The following is a 21,936-nucleotide window of genomic DNA, read 5'->3' on the forward strand; positions in this document are numbered from 1 at the left end:
ACAGCAGACTTTCCAGTGGCTTCACCCAAGCAACCTCAAGAGGGGGACAAGGAAATCTGGACCACACATTTCTTATAATTAACAATAAAAATTTTAGTTGAAAATTCTTCCTCTGCATATAACTTTATTCTAAGAACTAGATACACTGACTCAGGAAATAATTTATGGAAGAGTTAAAGAAATCTGAGAAGACCCACTCTGTTCAGGGCTTTCCATGTTTAAAAAGGAATGTGATTTAATCTTATTTATATTAGATAAGCACGATAAAAAAAGGCAGAAGAAAGGTTTAATATAATGTAGAATAACTTGTTCTACAGCCAACAATTTATATTTTTGTTTCATCAAGTTGCATCTTGTCTTTTTCTTCCAATTCAAATAAGAATATCATGTTCTCTCTTACCTAAAACTGCAATTTCTAATTGCAATTCTTACAAACTACTTTAAATCTCTACCAGTAACCCCGTGAACTCAGCATTATTGCCTCAGGTATCTCTAACTGTCTAGATTTACTCTTATGGCAACTCTTTGACTAACCTTTTACTTCTTATGTTTGAGAACCGTAAAAAAAAAATGATTAAGATACTTTCCGTGAAAAGCAGAATAAAAATGGGTTCAGCTGGACAACTGCTTCAATCAAGACTTGAATGAAGAGTAACATTAGGACTGCCTACCAAAACTCATCAGCAAACAAAGCCTCGATAAATGAAACGGTAGAAGCAGATAAAAATAAGGGAAACAACTCAACAACCAATAGGTAAATTAAGTCACACTGACAAACAAGATTTTTTTATTATTACTATTTCTCATCTTAATTCCCATGTATAGGTAGGTGCCAAACTACCATTCAAATAATCATTATAAATGGTGGATCGAAAGTTCTCCATAGTTACAAATACCATGGAAATGAGAAGTCTGGCTAAGCTACCTTTACAGAATCGATTTCTCAAGACATAGCAGAACACTGCTTCCCAAATAATTTCTTACCTTTAAACTTGCCAAGCACCCCATCACACTTTAAGGGCTAACATTAAAATACTGCTAAGTTCTGCCTCAGCAGCTCCAGCCACATATTGTAAATACTGTAATTTCAGCTACATTTGTCTCATTAAGCCAGAAACAGTTACAGGCACAATTACACAAGCGTAAGCGTACCATGATGCTGCATAAACAAGTTAGAGGAGTTTAGAAACTGAATATACCAACACCACAATCCTTCTGCTTATCTGCTCAACTAATCAGATACATTTCCCTTGGAAAAAAAAGACAATTTTAAGCTGTTCCTTTCGTCCTGCAAGCATCATCACATTAAACCTTCAGACAAGAGAAGCTGCTGGTATTCTGTTCAGCTCAATTTAAGAAAATAACCAGAATTGCTGGATCATCACAGGAGAATAAATAAGTTATACATACTTAGCCTCACAGAGTTACAAAACAATTCATGATGGCCAGAACCTCTAGAGGTCATCTCCTCTAATCCACGAAACAGGTCCACTTACCTGAATTAGGCTTGCTAAGCTCCACTCAGTTACTTCAGAGTCTTGACTAAACCTATAGGTTGTTGGAGCCTGGATCCCTCTGCAGAACAAGTTCTTCTCAAAGACATCTGATTGTAGAACTAGTATCAGTGACAACTAGGTTGGTGGGTTTTGGTTTTGTTTTGTTGTTGGTTTGTTTTTTTTTTTTTTTTTTTTTTTTTTTCTCCAGTTTTATAACTCTTCCTCTCCGTTTTTATATAAGGAAAAGGCTACCAAGCTCACAACTGAACACACTTAGAGCTAATGGATCTGGCTTATGTGGCTACTGCTATAAGCTAACTCATTCCTTCATCCCCCCAACATTTCTACTCTTCAAGTTGAATACAAACAGTAGCTTAATTCACCTAGATCTTGATGCAAGTGTCACATGTAAGTGGTTTTTTTTAGACCAACAGAAATTCAAAAGAACAGGTCAAGATGGTTACACGAACAGTTAGTCTAAGAGAACCATCAATGAGAAAGCAAGAGTGAGCCTTAAATTACACTTTCCTTTGAGTCCCTCACCTAAATACCCTTTATATTATTTCAAACACCAGCTACTTTGTTTTAAGCCCCTCCTAACTTAGGTTCAGCCTATCACATCTCAACTGCTACCAAACCACAGAAATCAATAAAGTTTGGAAAGGACCTCAGTTAACATGTAATCCTCTTGCTTCATCTTAGACATCATTACCCACAGGATATGCTTTCTTGACAACCCACTAACACAAAACAGGGTCATCCCATTCCTGTCTCCACCTGCTAACAGCCACACACTTCCATTGCTCATGTTATACCAGCACTGGTGTACTTCTCTCTGAACCATATTAAAATTTCTCAGAACAGGAAAAAAACCAAACCCTAACTTAAGTGGTGATGGGAAGACAAGGGACAACACACAGGGGGACACAAGCCCGCATAGTTTTGTGGTTTTTTTTTTGGTTTTTTTTTTTTTTTTTTTCAATGGTCCTACAAGATCAAAAATGGCTCACAGAAGACAAAAACTGGCAAAAGCCACTACAGAAGAGGAGATAACATGCAAAAGTAAGAAGAATAAACGAAAAAAGGGAAGCAGACAAGTCCTCCCACTTTCAGCAACGGTGAGCTATTACATTATGGCACCATCCAACTACAATCATCTGCTGTTCTCCAAAGATGTCTGCCATGGCCTTTAGTGGTTACTCCACAACTCCATAAGTTCAAGTTTCCTTAGATCTACCTTATATCCCAGAAACTTAATGTTCTAACGCAGATTAAAAAAAAGGAACTTCTTGTCCTTCTCAGTGGAGACAGAATACCCGCCCTCTGCATAAAAGCCATCAACACAATGGAAAAACACTATTCTCTGTTATCTATTTCTTAATAAAATAACGATTTTTCTTTCAATATTTCCTAAATTTCCAATCTTCTTAATTCAGCTGATCTTCTCAGGATTCTCTACAGTTTCACTAATATTTTTTTTTTTAAATATAGTGCCTCAAGCTGGATACTGAAGCTCCCCAGCACTAAATACAATGGAAACAACTTTCTGTCTTATAATACATTCTTCTGTAGACATACAGAAAGAAGCCCAGCTTTCCTGAAGCCTCTCATTAGTGGTTTACAATGAAAATGAAATGAGCCAAAGCCTCTAGTAGTGCTTCAGTACTTTCAGATAATCCTTTTATATTCAACTTTGACACCTTCCTTACCCATTTAGAACTTTGCACTTGCAAGCATTCAGAGTACTACTCCAATTTACCAGCATAACTTTGTCTTCTAATCTTGGTCTGAAGAGCAGCTGCAAACATTCCCAGTACAATGCTACTCTCTGTTAACACATAGTGTATTCCAACATACCAGTTATTAATAAAAAGCATCATTAGAATCAGATACAAACATATTCTCCACTTTAAATACCCTCCAATTTGATGGCAAAGTGACTTAATTACTGAAGCAGTTCTCCCATGCACTACTTAGTTTGAGAGTCATGCAGAAAAAACATGCCAAAAAACATGCTTGTTATCTGCACCCATCAAGATCAGTTGTTGTAACAGTAGAGAACTATCTTTGTTAATCATTTTCTATCCTTTTAGACAGGCAAGTTTTTAAGTTAATTAGGATGAAATTACCTTATTATGAAATTAACTAATAGATCTCTGGAGTAGATGCAGCATACTGGCAAAAAATTCTTTAGATGAATAACCACCAGTGATTCCACATCTTTGTGCAGAAGAACTGTTTCGACACAATGAACTACATCTCCACTAGGGATTTTTGCTGGTATTGTTTTTTCACCACCTCTTTCTTAGTAGGTCATTTTAAAGAGTGAGTTATAAGCTCTTTTTAGTACAAAAATACACTTCTTTATTACAAATGCAACACACAGAGACGGGTTTTAAAACAACACTACACATGTGTGCTTGTATATGGTAAAGTCACGCTTAATAAATGAAAGCTAAAAAGTCCAAAGCAAAGGAGTCCACAGCTATACTGGGAACAAAATGTGAATAGCGATTCCCAACTAATGTCTGTACCAGCAGAGGTTTCTGTCAGCTCAGCCTACACCAAATAAGCCGTGGCTCACTAGAACTGTCTTTGGCTGAGGATGTGAATCCTTTCATATTGCAAAGGGATAACATTGCTCTCCTTCTACATACTGGAGTAGCAGTTTGAAACACCTCTCAAAAATTCCAGTCTCCCACATGCAACACTATTACTTAACTGAAACATGTATAGCAAGTTTAACACATTTAAACTGGGGGGGCGAGGGGGGTGCTATCAGCATGAATGATCCAGGTCACAAAGATATAGAAAAATTCTGCCAAACACTGTTGTCAAACTTTTCTTCCTGCGCACCATTTATACATTGTTCATAATTTTCAAAAAGTTCGTGAACTTCTAATTGCCTGCATTTCACATAAAGAAGGGAGGGGTGTATAAGATTACTTATACAGGTAAGACTTTCTCCCCCTCAAATTAAAGTAACACTTCTTATAACAGCTTTTCAGATATCTAAGTATTTCTCTTCTGCTAAAGCATTATTCTTGCAAAGTTCCAAGTTTTACCAATATTGCATTACTCTTAAGAAAAGACCTTCCTCTAAACAAGACAACAAATCAGCTACTGCTTCAGCACCCTAAGGCTGAGAAACACGCAAGACATGCTAAAACTACTGAACACTTTTGCTCTACATTCCGTTCCTACAGTACCTTTTAAAAGCATTTTATCAAGAAATCTAGTACAAAATAAGTATTAGCTCCCACACATACACTAGCACATTATTCCCACTGAAAAATATCTGTAAACTTAGAGCCTTGATCCCATCTTTACAAACATGCTTAATAATGAGCCTATGAATCATATTCTAAAAGTGATTCTTGATTACAAGATGAAAAATGCCTGTATTGGCCAACCAACATGACAATTCTTGCACAAGCAGTACATTCAAGCTGAGTATTTAACCCATTGGCCTATTGAAACCAGAGAGAAACATATATTCTTTCTACTGATCATATGCTAGTTTCAAGGCATTCATGAATAAAAGAAGGAATAGTTATTCATTCAACACTAAGTCAGTATTTTCAGAGCACATAATTGCAAACACTTGAGGATGCATCCACTTCAGGTTTGTACGGGCTAGGAAGCGGTTCTGTATGAGCAGTGCTGTTTGAGAATACATTAGGACTGGTGGCCAGGCAGGCTTTGGTTTTGAATGACAGCCATTTGAATCAACATCGAAATAAATTGTTACGTTTAGGATATTACAGTATAATATTAAATTACTATATTAAATATTATAATAAATATTTAAGTATCCAATATAATATTTCTAGTGTGGATAGTCATACACAATGGATGGATGGAAGCACAACAAATTGCATTAGGTGGAACGTTTCTATTTTGATGAAGGCTAATTACTTTGAAAACTGTATCGCTTTAAGACTACTTTTATCTCCTACTGCAAACAGGAAGCTGTTTCAAGGAAACAGTCTGCATACATGCGAGTTTATCCTATGATTTTACCTTAAGGTACACAGAGAAGGCACATAACGTGGTTTGTAGATAGCTGAGAGAGACCAGTATGTGATGCCAAAGATATTAACCCTCAGGTCTCTTCATCACCAAGTACACATTGAGCATGTTATCATACTGTTCTCTATATCTTTCTCTCTGACAAGAATAGTGCCCAAGCCATCTGCCTTTGCATACTGTAAATTTTTGGGTATAGTATGCACTTATAGACCTTTCCTTCTGCTCCAAAGGAACTTATTCTGTAAATACTCCATAGCTATTACACCTCCATACAACAAAAAAGTTTTGCTAATGGAAGAGTGTTAAAAGCAAGACTTGTGAAACACATGGACAAGCTGCTGTTGTAGTGCCAAGAGTAAGCAACCAATCCCTGCAGGCTGCTCTCGAACACCTCTTAGACTCACGCAGAGTACTAACCATATGTCCTTACCTGGCAGCTTCATAGCAGCAAAGCTGCAACATTATTGTAGCCCAGCCTACTGGAACAGAGAAACCATTTTTGTCAACAGCAGACACCGCAGAACAACAACAAAAAAACACCTCAATAAGCATTACTCTGTAGTTGTTTTGCAGCAAGATGACTTAGTTTTGTCAGGAAGGTGGGCCTTTAACATAACTAGGAATTACGTCAGTATCTAACCCTCCTCAATCCTGCAAACAGCTCCTGATCTCAATTTGTGGGAGTAAGTCCCACAGTAGATGCCACCATTTGTGATAAAGCTAAATGGCCTCTCTTCAAAGCTTCCAGTCTCAGAGTTCACCTGGTCCATATGGGATTCAGATCAAACCTGTTAAAAAGTATACCCAAAGACAGCCAAAGTACCTATGCTGCCTTCCAACATCTGTGACTTCCTTAATCCTGCCTTACAGAAAAACAGTGAAAACACGCCTGACCACGCACAGCACATTTTGTCAGTAAATGCCTCTAGCACAGTTTCTAAATCTAAATATATATATCTTCTACATATACAAAGTACTCACACAAGTGTAATTTAGGTGTTTCTTAGGTGTTTAACTTCCACATCACTTTATTCTAAAAGATGCACCAGAGAGTAATTTTGTAGTTGTGGTGTACCATCACTCTACAGCCTACAGGTCCTTCTACAAGGGCATGTAGTGATAGGATGAGGGGGAATGGCTTCAGACTGGAAGAACGGAGATTTAGATATTAGGAAGAAATTCTTTACTGTGACGGTGGTGAGGCACTGGCTCAGGTTGCCCAGGGAAGCTGTGGATGCCCCATCCCTGGAGGTGTTCAAGGCCAGGCTGGATGGGGCTTTGAGCAACCTCGGCTGGTGGGAGGTGTTCCTGCCCATGGCAGGGGGAGAGGAACTAGATGATCTTTGAGGTCCCTTCCAACCCAAACCGTTCTATGATTCTATGAAACGGAAACCACCACTGTGTGTTAATGCCAGCCTGACCTCCTGCCACCACACCTCTCCGAACGGATTTTCGAGCCAAAAAATTCTCCTGATGTTTGTTAATTTAGAACTAATCACACACTTGTCATTCACATTTTTCCCTTTGAATGGCAGTGCTACATCTTTAATTAGACAGGTTAATAGACAAAACCAAAGATAAAGTAATCAAACCCATCTGATCTGAGTTTTTCCTATTTCAATACTTCTCATTTCAGTAGCTCAAAAGTCTTACTGGCTCTAGCAAAGTTGTTTTGGATACCTGTTATTCTCTCCCATTTTTAAAGAACTGTGGAAATTAGATTTCCTTCAAACAGAATCTAATTCAGAGCAAGAATAGAACATTTCACCTGAATGCCTTTGGGGGCTGTCAGGGAACATGGATTTGAGTTAAAGGAGTTACACCTCTGTATTTACCAACCTCCATCAGTGCTGAAACTGCAGATGAAGATGTGTATATCCACTTCTGCAAAGCAGTTCTTTGGTCAGACTATGACCTTCTCTAATCAAAGGTTTTCCAGTTTCTGGAAAGCACTCATGCCAAAACATGTCCTCTACTATACAGCCTCCCAGACTGTGTAATGCCTGCAGCACACTAAGTGTACTGGTGTCCTCAGCAAACCGGAAATTATACAGCACAATAAACTCAATGTAATTAAAGCTGTGCATTGTAAAAATATTTAAATGTGTGGTAGGACATATTTCTTGGCAAACACTATCCTACAGCTTTACCTACAGTAAAGGGTTGTCCAGTTAATTACTGGCAAAAAAAACCCCATACATATAATTTTGTGGAAATCTGCCTTCTTTTGTCAAAAGTTCATGCTAGTTTGTTGTCTAAAATAAGCTGTATTGTCAAGAGATTCTAATGGTGCAACAGCATCTATTATAGGTCCTTTTGCCCCTGCAGAATATCAATTAAAAAAACAACATCCCACATTTAACTGCTTCTCATATAATTACACAGAGCAGCAAAATTAAGAGTTTAACCTGATAAAGGGAAAAATCTAGGAAACTAACACCAAAGTAGTTTAAGCCATATCCTAAGATGGTATGATTAGTAAATCATGCTCTTCCAACACCATAAAGATGCAAAAATGACTAAGTAATTCGGGTTTATTTTAATATATGAAGTATCAAAAACCCAGTACATAAATTTACTGAAAGCGGTGCATTTTCTGGCATGTAAGAAACAGAAGGAAGTCCGAATAATTTAATGTTTTTTTTCAATTAGTACTACTTATTACAAGACCGTGCTATATGCTTTTCATTATATATAGCACAATACTCACCTATTGGAGCAGAACTCCTCAGACAGGCTTCAGCCCAGATTCTCACTATGAATTAACTTTACACATATCTCGCTACAACGCAGCTATGCAGTTTCCTATTTTGTGTGGAAAATCTGTGTATCTTAATTTCCTGAGAGATCAACAGAAAAGAACTACAGCAGTGCCCTGTCAGATGATCACTTGCTGTTTTAGCTGACTAAATGGAGCTTAACAGTTCTTAATGAAAACTGCAGCTCTGATTTAAGAGCTCACAAACCCATGACATAAGTAGCAGCCTAACAAAAGTGGAAAAAGGGAAAAAGTGGGGAAAATAAGGCAAAGTCAAGAAAAATCACACTGCTAATAAGTAACAACACAAATCACAGATTTCATGAGGGAGTTTTGCTGAGGAATACAGCATTATTTTTTTTTTCCTGTAGTTTCTATAAAAGAAGCTGGTCAACCCCAAACTAGTAACCCTCAAGATTTTACCGTAAGAGTTCTTGCTCCAGTGACAATGCAGGGGCAATAAAAACACTTCCCCAAAGCTTGCTGCAAAGCTTTCCTTACCAAATCTCAGTTAACAGATCAAGGAGGAAAACAATTTAAATTGTTTGCTTATTATATCATACAACGCATTTTCTTATAGGAAAAAGAAAATTCTGATAAATTATTTGAATGTGCAAAGCAGCAAATCCTCAAACTTCAAACATTTATCATTCAATAAAAACAAACACTAACCTTCTCCTACAAAGTGACTGGCAGAAAATCATACAAGACAGCATAGGTTTACACAGTTGGATATTTGGGCTATTATCTCAGAGATCAAACAGGATAGGTTTTGTACTCCCTGATGTTATACAAAACAGTCTGAATGCACAGTTTTGTAGAAATTGCCTGAGATTTTTCTTTCTCTATGCTGACAAACTGAAAGAAAAATAGTCGGCTTTGTAACAAAGCATGGGGACCGAGATAATAGTATAAAGTCTGACACGAATTCTAGACACAAAATTGTGAAATTGTGTTGCTTTCCTTCTATTACTTGCTCCTTCTCCCAGATCTCACAAGTGATTTCTTCATGTGAAAGGCCATCTCTATATGACTTGTCTACTCCTCAGTGGAACTAATCTTCATTTTTCCCAGTAGGAATAGGAGAAAGAAGCCTAACAGGAAACACGAAGCTGCTTGTTCCATGCTAACATATTTGGTGACGTGCAAAATTCTAGTAATTTTGGTTAAGAAAGTGTCACTACTTTCTAAATTACAATTTTTTAAAAGCAACTAAAATTCAAGATACCTGGATCTAGAGTACTACTTTGAGCTACTTCAATGCAAGCTCCGTCAATTCCATAGCATCTGTTTCACATATTGCACTTAAAGTAGGTGAACTCATTAAAAGAGATTTGTCACTGACAGCCACTTTCATACCTTTTCTTTTGGCCAATAGAGGATCAGATTTTGAGACAAACTGTTAGCAAGCTGGATAAAATAAAACACCAAAGCTTAAAGAAAAAAAAAATGTTAAAAAAAAAAATCACCTCTCCCCCATCAAAACACAGGTATCTTCACAAAACTGTTTCAACTGACACTCATGTACTGTAAGTGTGCAGCTCTCCCATGAAGGGAGGCAGTTAAGTAAAGGAACAGCTAAAATCTTCCATGCTATTAATAGAGATGTTGGAAATGCCTGCCTAATTTAGCTTTTACTTCCTTCTTCAATTTAGACTAACATCTCCCATGAGATATTTGGAGCTCCCTGAGCAAACAAAAGTCATCCTGGCTCATCCCAAGTACAGCTTCAACGTGCATTTGACTAGCACCCTTTTGCGAGGTCACAACAGCTAAAGGATCAAAACTATCCTTTACAGCCCATGTCAAAGCTGCCCAGAGTAAAAGTTTTAACATATACTTTGATACAGGTCTTCATTGAACATGGAGAGTGAAAATGAAGATGTATTTTCCAGCACTATGCATTAGCTTCACTGATTTTCAGTAAACAAAGCAAAGGACATTACAAAGGGGAACCCACCCTCTTACAACACCGCTGTTATGTCTGAGTTTCATAAATCCAGATCGGCTCTTCACCTTATCTCCCAGTTTTAGAGATTGTTCGTGAGCACTTTCTTAGTGACTATGTGTTTACGGAGTTTCACACAGTTTTAGAGCAAACAGAGAGCTTCAAACCCTTAAGTTTGAAACTGAACAAGTAGGGGAAGCTGTACACAGAAAGAACTCCTCCGCATCCCACAGCTTTCAGACAGGAATTTCTCTATTTACCATGCACAAAGACACGTCCTTATCACAAACGGCCTCCGAGACAAACTAAAGCCAAGAGCAGAAGTAAATATCATCTGCCTTTTGGTCCTCAGTAAAAGAAAGATGACTTCAGCCAGATTCTATCTTTAAAATGGAATTGCTTCATAAAGAAAAGCTCTAACAATGCAAAATATACTTATTCCATCTGCTTCAAAGTAAGATTTTTTTCACTGGTTAAAACCTCAGACAGCTAAAAAGAATATGAAGCTGTAGTAAAACTAGGTGTTATAACATCTTGTGTCAGCCCTGCTACATACCAAGAGCCTGACCACATTCCTGTCTACAAAGGCTCCCCATTAACAGTTTAAAATAAGGACAAAAGTATCTCCTCTAATGCACTGTATTTTACTTACAGATAATTAAATCTGAAGAAAGTCTCCTCATAAAATAACTGTGGGTAAACAAACAACAACAAAACAGCGAATCAGCCCCTGGAAAAAGCTTCAAATTCATAACAATACAATTCCAAACATCAGAGGTTGGTATCTGAGAACTAACACAAGTGAGTCTCTGGATTTCCATCCACTTACACATCAAATTCAGCACTGAAACAAATTTCACATATATTTTTAATGCAAATTAACCTGCTAGGAAATTTACTTAATTTATGTTTTAGCTTTAATTACATTTGATAGACTTAATGATGCTATTCTTGTGGCAAAGCATTCCAACTGAACAGATCTGGAAGAAAGTTTGAGCTAGCTCCCTATTAACTATCAAGAACTTAAAAATAAAAGTCTGGATCCAGACCATCATCTTCCCTCAAAGCACAACATAGTGTGCTCATCTCTGTGCTTCAAACAGTTTCCAGTTAGGAGTTGTGCATCCTGAGTTTTTCCAGCAGACACCTAATCAAATGCAGCAACTTACTATGCATTTCGTACCCTTATAAATAACTACAGCCCAGGAATGCAAAAGTGTTCATATTTGGTTTCCATTGACTTTTCTTTCATTCCTCTGATTAATATCCACTCCACGTATATTTTTGATACTTGAATTTTATTCTGCAATGCTGTACTGTGGCACTCATGACTGAAATGAAAGTACTCCAGGGAGAAACAACTCCTGTTAAATTTAACACAGGTTATTAATGTATTACAGAAAATTTTATTAAAATGGTAATAGATCTAAATTCAGTAATTTAAATAAAACTCAGCTAATTACACCATGTCTATATCAATGAAAGCAAAGTGACATGGACTGTCACCTTGAGAATTAATTCAAAATTAAAATCTACCTAAGGATTACAGTATATTTCTAAAAAGTAAACAAACTTGGTTTGTCAAGAGGAAAAAAGAACACAGGTATATTTTTCAGAAAGGCATTTTATTTTCCTGTTTTACTGCAACAATGATTTGAACAGTACTAGTTGTAGCTCATGATGAATAAAATGTAATTGCAAGTAAAACACCTGGATTTCACCCCCAAATCTTACAAACTGACATAATCACTTATGTAAATATTAAACATAAGTACTCCTTGTAAGACAGAAGGATGAAGGCATTTCATAAGACAGACTCTATGAAGCTAGTTTAACATCAATACAGAAATGAGGAATTGCTGTCTGAACTACAACTGTATGTAGCTGCTATACAGAACGAAGTAAATATTCCTAACAGACTGATTTTTAAATCAAAGTTATTTTTAATCTCTTCATAACACTGTTTGCTGAATTATGAACACATATGGTTTCTGGCAAATAGAAGAAGGGACAGACAATTAAATCAACTTACACCACCATTCTTGGTATGGTGGCGTAACCATCACAATAGTTTAAACAACTTTTAACATTTCACATAAAAAATGAGGTCAGGTCAGGAATACACAGAGTTGTGGATCAGAAAAATTAATCAGTTTGAAATAGGCTGCAATGATGGCTGCACCTATGATGGCAATACTTGGGGGGGGAGGGAGAGGAAGGGCATAACTAAAATTCAGGTGTGACCCGATTTCCAACTAAATATCACCCCATTTCTCAGCAAGAGCAGAGACACCATCCAAATTAATCTAGTGTGACTGCAAACAAAACGTAGGTAAAATGCTGATGTGATTTCTGAACATACAGGGAGAAGGGGTGAAAAGAGGTACATGACACAACAAAACTAAACCCAAAACAAAAAGCACACACCTGAAAAGCAAGAGGCAGGTACAGAAACTTCACCCTATCGCATTACAGCTCATTATCGGCCCCAGAAGAATCCAGACATCACCAACAGCAAAGCACATCACAAGCAGCCCATAAGAATGCCAAAGAACATGAAGACACCTACATCTACCTTTTGATAGCCAAGACACCCAACCTTCTGATTTTGGCAGATAGAGCAACAAATCACACAGCTGCTCTGAGTCGATTTTTCTGCCAGATTGAAGGCATAGAGAAATCTAAAAAAAAAAAAAATTAAAAAAAATAAATATTTAAAACATATTTACATATTTGTAACCTGAGTTTAGTTTAAAAATCTGAATGTTACCATTCTGGGTCTTGATATCTAGTTTACTATTGTAACTTTAGAAACTTATGCCATGCAACTGAATACCTGTGGGTTGTTTTTGGTTTGTTGGGGTTTCTGTTTTTGAACAAAACTAATTGAGGAATGAAAAAATTCATTATCGCCTTTTTCAACAGGATAAAAAAAAAATATCAGTTTATAAAAGCTGTTAACATGGAGAAAAAAATTTTTTACACACTAAATATTTGACTAGGAAACAGTGTTATTAAGGATTCATAATTTGTGCTTTAAATTGTATTAATTAACTACTAAAAATTGACAAAGGTTATAACAGAGATACTTTGTTGATGTCATAGTACATGGTCGGCAACTTAGCTCCATGCTACTGCAAGTACCATATTTAGAGTAAATATGTGAAATTCCAGAGCAGTTTCAACCCGTGCAAACTTATCACTTCCTACATAAGCAAAGGAATCACTGCTGCTAGAAAGGCATCGCTGCTAGCGGCGTACAGAAGCTGTGACTGAAGCACTGCTTGCTTGGGAGGAAGCAATAAAAAACATTAAGTGATGATTCCAGAAGTGTCTTTTCAGGAGAAAAGGAAAAAGAAGGGGTTGATGTGAAGAGCTCTTCCTCAATAAGTTAACATGGGTCTGAAGGAAATTATATAGGGGAGCTCAGAATGAGTATAAAATACACCTTTTGTATTTTTTGTTTTATAGACCATGTATATGTCATGATATGAACTAAGATAAGATCACAGTATTTCCCTTTAGGTCACCATTTCAGTAAATTTTCTTATACTTCATGCTATGAATTGGCACTCCAAAGTTAAATGTTGGTGTAGATCTTGTTATTGTACACCCTCTGTTTTGAGGTAAAACTTATAAAAGCCTAATTTATTCATGTTTAATATTGCAAATGATCCAGATAAGCATTACTTTATTAAAGCTCCTTTAGCAAAATAGCACAGGAGATGTTTAGTCACAATCAGAAAATCCAGTGTATTTGTTAAGTCTTTATGAAATGCTTAACTATTAAGTTAAATACAGCTTAGTTCCCTAATTTCTCAAATCTCAATACCCGATTTGTCACATATTACTCATAACCTGGATTTGCCATTAGTAGAATTGAGAGTACCACAAGTTCGCACTGAATTCACTAACATTATTTTGAGGTTTACAAACTACCAGCTAATCGATAAAGCTCTGATGTAAAGCTAGGAGTGAAATACAAAGTACAACCGTATTTCTACTTCCATTGAGTTTAGAAGGACACACAGTTAATAAAAGTTCATACCTTGCCTGCTCACCATCACATTTCACAATGGAGAGAAAGCTGCTAGAAGAGCAAGAAAAATATCAAAACCAACAATTTTATATCAACATCAGCTTCTTTCCTTTCCACTCGATTGCAGCTTTTTGGCCAGTTATTTCTTGTTTGCTTTTAATCCAGTGCAGATCTAACTAATAATAAAATATCTCCTACCTAAGCCTTTGACTTCATTACCTAAGCATTAAGACTTCAACCAGCAGGAAACCTAGATGGTTAAAATCACATACTGATGTAAAAAGAAAAAAAAACCAACAACAAAACAACAGTTCTTTGACACAAATCAAAGTTTTCATTGCTGCAGCAGCAGAGTTTAAGATACTCAGAAGTAAAACCACATAGTTGAGATTATTGCTTTAAACTTGTATTATGAAATATTTGGAAATGTTTAGTAACTGTCCCACTACAGAACTTCAAGATTTCATAAACAAGTCATTTACAATACTTACCTGATTTCTTCTAACATGCTAGAGGAGCAGCTTCTGCACAGTTTACAGAAAATACGAGTGCACGCACCCAACCAGTAGTAGACCAGTGGGTTATTTTTAAAGAAGTGATTGATGTTTGAGAATTAATGAGTGAAGAGATTTTAAACATATTGAGAAACTTAAATTTAAGACGACTGTTAAAAAATTAAGCTTTCAAATACAAAAGGTGTCTCTGCTTCAGAAAACACGTTGCATTTTCCAGGGAGAGGATGCCACATTTTATAAGTGAACTTTCCCAGCATTCTACCATCACCAGTAGTTTACTGATCATGTACTTTACATAAGGCAACATACACAAAGCAAAAAAGGGAAGCTTTAAATTCCATGTTGGATAAGTCATCTCTTTTGTATTATTACACAAACTAGTGTTACTTTGTGAGCCGAGTCACTAGGAACAGCTTAAAACTTTCACATCTGCAGATCAAAAACTGATTTTAAGATTAGAAACTAAAGACTGAAATAGATCATTAGGTCACAGGCTGAACTGCAAAAGAACGCCTCTTCCAAGCATCACTCTTAGAAGATATATGACTGCACCATTAAAAAAAAATAATTTAAAAAATCACAACTAAAGCTACAGCCCAAAGTTGTACAACACCTGAATAACCACAGCTCATGGGAAATAATGGCAGTATGAAGATCCACAGTAAGTTGATTGAATGTGTCCTACAGCTTCTCCTCCTTAGATCCTGCCTCTTACTTCATCCAAAGTAGAATACTGCTTCAGGCTAAGTAAAATAAAACAACAGCTGCAGAACTAAATGGCTATTCTTTCTGCAAATAAGCAGCTGTGGTAGAAAATTGGCCCTCTGGCAGTTTGGAGTATGATAGTTCTTGTACTCTACTAAAAGGCACAAACAAATATTCCAAGGAATTCCAGTAAAAAGTTAGGAAAAGTTGGATACAGAATAAATGATAAAGGAATCATGGAAGAACTCAGAGAGAAAAATGAGTACTTCAAAAGAAAGTTGTAATAATGCAATTATCTGCATTTGAAATAATTACAATTAAACAGAACAGTTTAAGCAAAAATAACAATGGACTGCCTCCAGAAACTTAAGTCAACTATAAAATGGGAAGCAAAGCCACGAGAAACTTCAGGTAACCCTGCCAAAACTAGAAAGAAAATATGAATTTGGTGAAGTATTCTAATACCATAAAAGGAACACAGATAATCTGTTTCTACTGGAGAACACAGTAGTATCCACAGACAGCAGGAGGTAACAAACCACATCACTGAAATAACCCAGTTACGCTTCAGTATGTAAAGGCAGTTGAGTACTTAAAAGGCTGTTTTTTCCCAGCTTTACTATCTTGTAAAGATATCTCTTGTGAGAACAGTGAAAAGCAGTGACTCTTGTCCCTCAGTTCTACAATATACCCTCTGCATACCATCTCATTTGGAAACAGAAGCTGTCCCCAGCACAAACATAAAGCATGTCTTCAGCCGGACTTTTATTTGTATTAGTAGTATCCTCTGGACAAAACCAAAACACTAGGGACTTGGGAAATAAGTTCCCAACAAGCTCAATTAAGTTTACTTTCACTTACACAGCTTCTCACAAATGTCTACACAACACAGGGCAGGGTGCTGGTTTACCGTCTTCCTTAAAAATACAGATTTTTCTTCACAATAAGAAGTCAAGGAAGTTACACTCTGGCATAACTATAGAGAAATTTCCTGTTAAGAATGGATAATTACAGCATTGCAACTTCCTTCCAAGCCATCCATCCACATTCTCCTTTAAAGAGCGCGTTATCCATTACCTACAAGCAGATAGGGTTACTATGCCATACTCATTCAAGAGCCCAACCCTTAATGCGTTTCATTATCAAAGCTGTTTTAACTACACTCCACAACACGCACGGGTACACAAACATTTTTATGCTCCTGAGAGCATAAAAACATTTTATGCTCCTGCTACAGCAGTGATATCTGGGACTGAACGGACCCAGTGAAACCTCCTACTTGGCATTAACTATGCATCTTCTGGTTTTCCTAACCTGAATTATCCACCACACATACATATCCAAGCACACACACTCCCCCTATAAGAATCATGTGGAAAAGAAAAAAAAAAAAGAAAAAAAAAAGAAAAAAGTGAAACCCAGCAACTAGTTTTCCAGCACTATTTACATTCAAACAACCTAAAGCACTTGTTCTTAGCATCGTTATACAGCCCTGAACATAGCAACCAAAAGCTAAAAAGGAAGGGCTGCATAAATCACAGTGTACAAGTTAAACCCACAAACCAGTGTTGAGCTATCACTGCTCAGAGAAGTGTGAAAACTAGGACAAAGTCCTAGTGAAACTAGGTTTTCTGTAAAAGAAATTTCATGAACTATGCTTTGAGGGTTTCAAGACTATTAAACCTGCCTGATTACTATAAAACAAGTAATCCATCATTACAAAAGCAGCACCTAGATTACAAAACAGAGAATCCTTATCCCAGCTATAAAACTGGACCTCCAAAACAGGAGAAAAAGTGTATCCTGAGTGCAAGTTTATGATCATAAGGTGATTGTTGCTACCTATCACAGGCTAAGTCCACTTGTAAATTAGACTACTACTAACTCTTTCTCCCTCAAACCAAACAAGCAACTAAACTTTGTAAGGGTGAGAAAGAAGGTTCTTTGGAGTAGATTAGGTTTTTATCATTATGGGCTAAGAATGCCTTTTTACATTCTTTGATTATTACGGTAATGGCCACTGGGAGAAATACAGAGGGAACATACAAACCTAGGATGGGGAGCACTTCAGTTTTGGAACTCCATAGACAGCCAAGAGCAAGATAAATAAGGACAGGAATAATCATGTGCACGGGTACCTATGTTGGATTTCCCCCATTTGTATGAGTTGATGTGAGACTGTGCTACTTAAACACGTTCATGATGGCTTGAGCTTAATAAAGAAAGAATTTCAGAAACAGGACAGTCAGGGATTTTTGTACAAGCAATACAAATACCAGATTAACAAGAATATGTGTCATGGTCACAGAAAATGCTACAAAACCAAGACTTCATTCCAGCACAGTATTAGAAAACTCAGCTTATCAAGTCATCCAGGATACAACCTTTAACAAAGTAATTTTTAACCGTCATTATCACAATAAACACTAATTACAAAAATATTTAAGAAGCACGCCACCTATGAGGACTGGTATCTTAATTGTCATTCACAGTGAGATGTCAGTTCATAGGACTTATCTAGTACTTAAACTGTTGTAAAAAGAAGATATGTGCGAATAATTCAGAGGTGGGGCTTGAGACACAGCTTGTGCAAAAAAACCATTTATTTTTAAACATACAACTATAAACAGTATGAACAAAGAAAACACAAAACCGTATGTCATTTCCTGATGCCAGGAACAGAGACTCCCAAACTCATTAGGGGCAGCATACAAAACTTATCTACCCATGATCTATTTTAACCACTAAAAAAAAAAAAAAAAGGTGACTAGTAGCAAAACTAATAAAAAAAAGTTTGCTTGCTCTGATAAAAGAATTCTCTAAGAGGCAGGAACAGGGACCTCTGACAGTCTAGAGTAGACAAGGGAAATAAAGAAACGGGCTTCTCGTGCAGCAACTACCAGATAGCTTTCTAAGGAAGTTCAAGCACCTTTCTACAGCAGCATCCTATAGGTCTCAATTAGATTGTCCCCTAGCAACTGTGTTCAGAATACCATCCAAAGTATATACATGCCAGTCTGAAGAGCACTTGTCTGGTCAGTTTGATGTTCTTTTTCATAGAAGCTGAATTATTTCAGGTTTAAATGCCCTCCTACTGAAACTGTACTTTTAGCACTATTCCAGGCTAAACCTGACAAAGTTTTTTCCAGAAAACCTTCCTTCTGTTGTGTGAAATCCAGTAACACCACGATTTCATACATAAGCCATACGTCAAGGTGTTTTCTCTACCTGAGACTAAGTTACTTAAAGCCCAAAGATTTCCTCAGGTTTCTGACACCCTGGGCTGACCAAAAATAACAAAGCTATTCAGTTACTATTCAAGTGTTCAGGCAAGAGATTAAATGGAAGAAGGAATACTAGAAAGAAACTAAGGCAGTTGTTTGGGGACCACCCTAAAAAATTGATTACATCCCTCTCAGGTACTTGCAGAACAAGAATTTCTTAAACCATGTCAGACATGTTTTAGTGGAAAGAAGAAATAACTAAAGTACAATTAATCCTAGTACTATTATCTGCAACTCAGAAGGCACAAATTCAAGAAACACAAAGACCCAACCTTCTCCTCACAGATGTGGGTGGGAGGAAAGGAGAAAGCACACATACTGAAGGCATAGCCACACATCTCTCTCCAGTATACATATTGGGGGAAAGTGAGGGGAGGGGGGTGGCGAGGGGAGAGAAGGGTGCTTAAAAGGCACAGAATAAATAGATGCAAGGTAATCAGGTATTCAAGCCAAGAACATCCTCAGTGCTGTGACCTTACAGCTTAGTGGGAGACACACTAATATGAACTTCGGTGCTCATCATTCTCTTCATAATCACCTGGATGAAACAGAGTTGATAGAAAACCTTTTAAGCCTTCCTATCTCAGATCTATTTTTAATAGAAGCTGAAAACTGACCAGTCCCTGTATGGGAAGTTAAACTGAGGTACTGAAGGTCTAAAGAAGTCCTCTTAGGCCCACCTTCCCAAGTGAAGGAGAAAGACTAGAAACGATAAGACTAAGAAAAACACCCTTACTGACAGAAGTTAGCTCCTCAGGCACTCATTTCACATATTCTTGTACATGGAAGAGTTACAAGAATGATGGAGAAGCAATTGTTGTTTTTTTTTTTCTAGCAGACTACCTGGGAAAGAATTAAGATAACTGATCAGCTATTCCTTCTTGAAACTCCTGCACCTCCTCTACAGAATGAGGCAGTGCTGCCGTAGCAAAACACAAATGAGATCAATTAGTAAGGAAATTACAGCCCATTCCTCTGCTTGGCCTCTGTGGTTCTCTCTCTCTCTCCAAGGAAGGGGTATGGGCTAAGTCCTGTCCTTCAGAAGCTCACATTGTCCAGGGCCCTGTGCATAGGGAAGAGCTAATAAGGCCCCTTCTGGAAAGCAGATACGCCGAACAGCCTCTCCCGAGCTCTCCATCGCCACGTCCCCCATCCTACCCCCCACCCCCGCTCATGAGAATGTCCGATGCTGAAACACACAGAGCTCCTCCGCCTGACGAGGCTTCACGTCCCCGCGAGGCCGGTGGGAAAGGAGGCAGCCCCACAGCGGGGGGTACTCCGCTCCACAGGACCCCGGGACAGGCCGGGCAATCCTTCTCCTGCGCGGCGCCCGGCGGGACGCGCGGAAGAAAGCCCCTCGGCCGCCATCCCTCCCCGGTACTCACAGTCCAGGTGCTTCTTCTTGGGCCCCATGACCTCGTGGGTCGTGGCCTTGCAGACGGTTTTCGAGACCGCCGAGCCGGTCACGCTGTGCTGCGCCGCCGTGATGCGGTCGGTGAGGCTTTGGCCGGACATGGCGGGTCGCTGGCGGCGCTGGAACCGAGAGCGGCTCCGCTCCCTCCTCAGGGGCCGGGACGGGAGGACTAGCCGGGGGATGGAGCTGCACGGACTCCTCACCCCGCCGTGCCGCAGGCGGCCCCCGCTCCGCCCTCAGGGACGGACCTGTCACCCGAGCAGGGACCCCTCCTCCTCCCACCCCCCTCCCCCAGCCGCCGTCCCCTCCCCCTGCGCGCCTTCCGCTCGGCCGGGGACAGGGGACACGCACTGGGCGCCGCAGGAAAATGGCGCCGGCGGAGCTCCTCCTCGGATCTTTCCGGGCCGCCCGCATCACGTGATTCTCCTCCCCCCCCCCCCGCCCCGGCGCCGGCGCCCCGCCCACGTGACACGCACCGCCCTCCTCGCCCGCGCGCCCCGCGCGAAGCTCCTCGGTGCAACAAAGGGGGAGGGGGGCGGGAGGGAGAGAGGGGGGATGTCATGTGGGGCCGCGCGCGCCCCTGCGCGGGTGCGGCCGTTACGGGGCGACTGTTGGGGCGGGGGCTGGAGGCGGCTCCGTCCCCTCAGCGCCGAGGGCTGTGGGGGGAGACATGACACACACAGGGACAGGGACAGGGACAGGGACAGGGACAGCCCGCCAAAGCTGGGCGATGCCTGAGGGGCGGCGGCATCCCTGCCCCTTGGCGGGCAGCGGTGGGTGGGTGGGAGCGATGGTGGGCCGCTGCGCGGGCTAAAGCGCTGTGTACAAATCTCGTGAAGCGAGCGGGGTGTCTCTGGCCCTGAAGGAAGTTTTTTGCTATTTTTTTTTTTTATTTATTATTATTATTTCTCAGCTTAGAAAGTTGAGTGGAAACTCCTTCAGTGACACCTCAGACAATGGAAGTGTAAAGGGAAACTCTGCTCACGGTCTGTGAGGGGTTTGGAGCTGTGCGGTTGCTGCCATTGTGCTTCTCCTCAGAATCACAGAATGGTTTGGGTTGGAAGGGTCGTTAAAGATCATCTAGATCCAAACCCCCTGCCATGGGCAGGGACAACTCCCTTACAGCATTATTTTTATTTGAAAGCTTGCCAAAAATCTCTCAAAAGTACATCACGGCAAGCATAAAAATTGGTGTTTTTCAGGTCTTTTATGATCAGCCTCCCACTGTTTTGCTCCCCAGCTAATGCTCCTCAGGGCTCTTGGACTTAGTCGGTGGCTCTGTCCTTGGCTTGTTGGGATTTTGTGCAAAGTTACTTAAAGTTTCTGTTCATGAAAGTTAGCTAACTCTTCCTTAACATGCCTTCTGTAAGCCTGATACCTATATGACCCAGATGCAGTGGTGGACAATGAGGAACAGCAACTGGAATCATTACCTCCTCCTGTGCGTTGCCAAAGTGCAGATAGCCCGAGCTATCTGCAACTTTCATTACTTGTTACAACAGGGCTCTTCTCCTCCTTCCCAAACACACAGCAGCCAATAATACAGCAAAACCACAGGCTTCCAGCAGACAAATGTTCTTCCTCTCCCAAAAGCGCCTCCTGATGAGTCGTCTTGGAACTGTCCCTCATCCATGAAGCCACTGAAATACTTATTAGGGAACTTAAACAGAAGCAGTATACAAATGATACTCAGCTCTGTCTGCTTGACAGGATATATAAGTAGGATTATCTGTTTATAATGCGCA

General features: G+C 39.2%; 1 protein-coding gene across 1 annotated transcript in view; it reads right to left on the minus strand.

Moving 5' to 3' along the window:
* The window catches only part of PICALM (phosphatidylinositol binding clathrin assembly protein), a 73,273-nt gene extending 52,840 nt beyond the window's left edge, over positions 1-20,433 (minus strand). The window contains exon 1 of the mRNA XM_082491634.1: positions 20,163-20,433. Within this exon, the coding sequence (XP_082347760.1) occupies positions 20,163-20,292 (130 nt within the window). The 5' untranslated portion in view covers positions 20,293-20,433. The remainder of the gene's footprint in view (positions 1-20,162) is intronic.
* Between the last annotated feature and the right edge of the window lie 1,503 nt (positions 20,434-21,936).

The sequence above is a fragment of the Vanellus vanellus genome (assembly GCF_965231255.1).
Source record: "Vanellus vanellus genome assembly, chromosome: 1".
Classification (NCBI taxonomy): Eukaryota; Metazoa; Chordata; class Aves; order Charadriiformes; family Charadriidae; genus Vanellus; species Vanellus vanellus.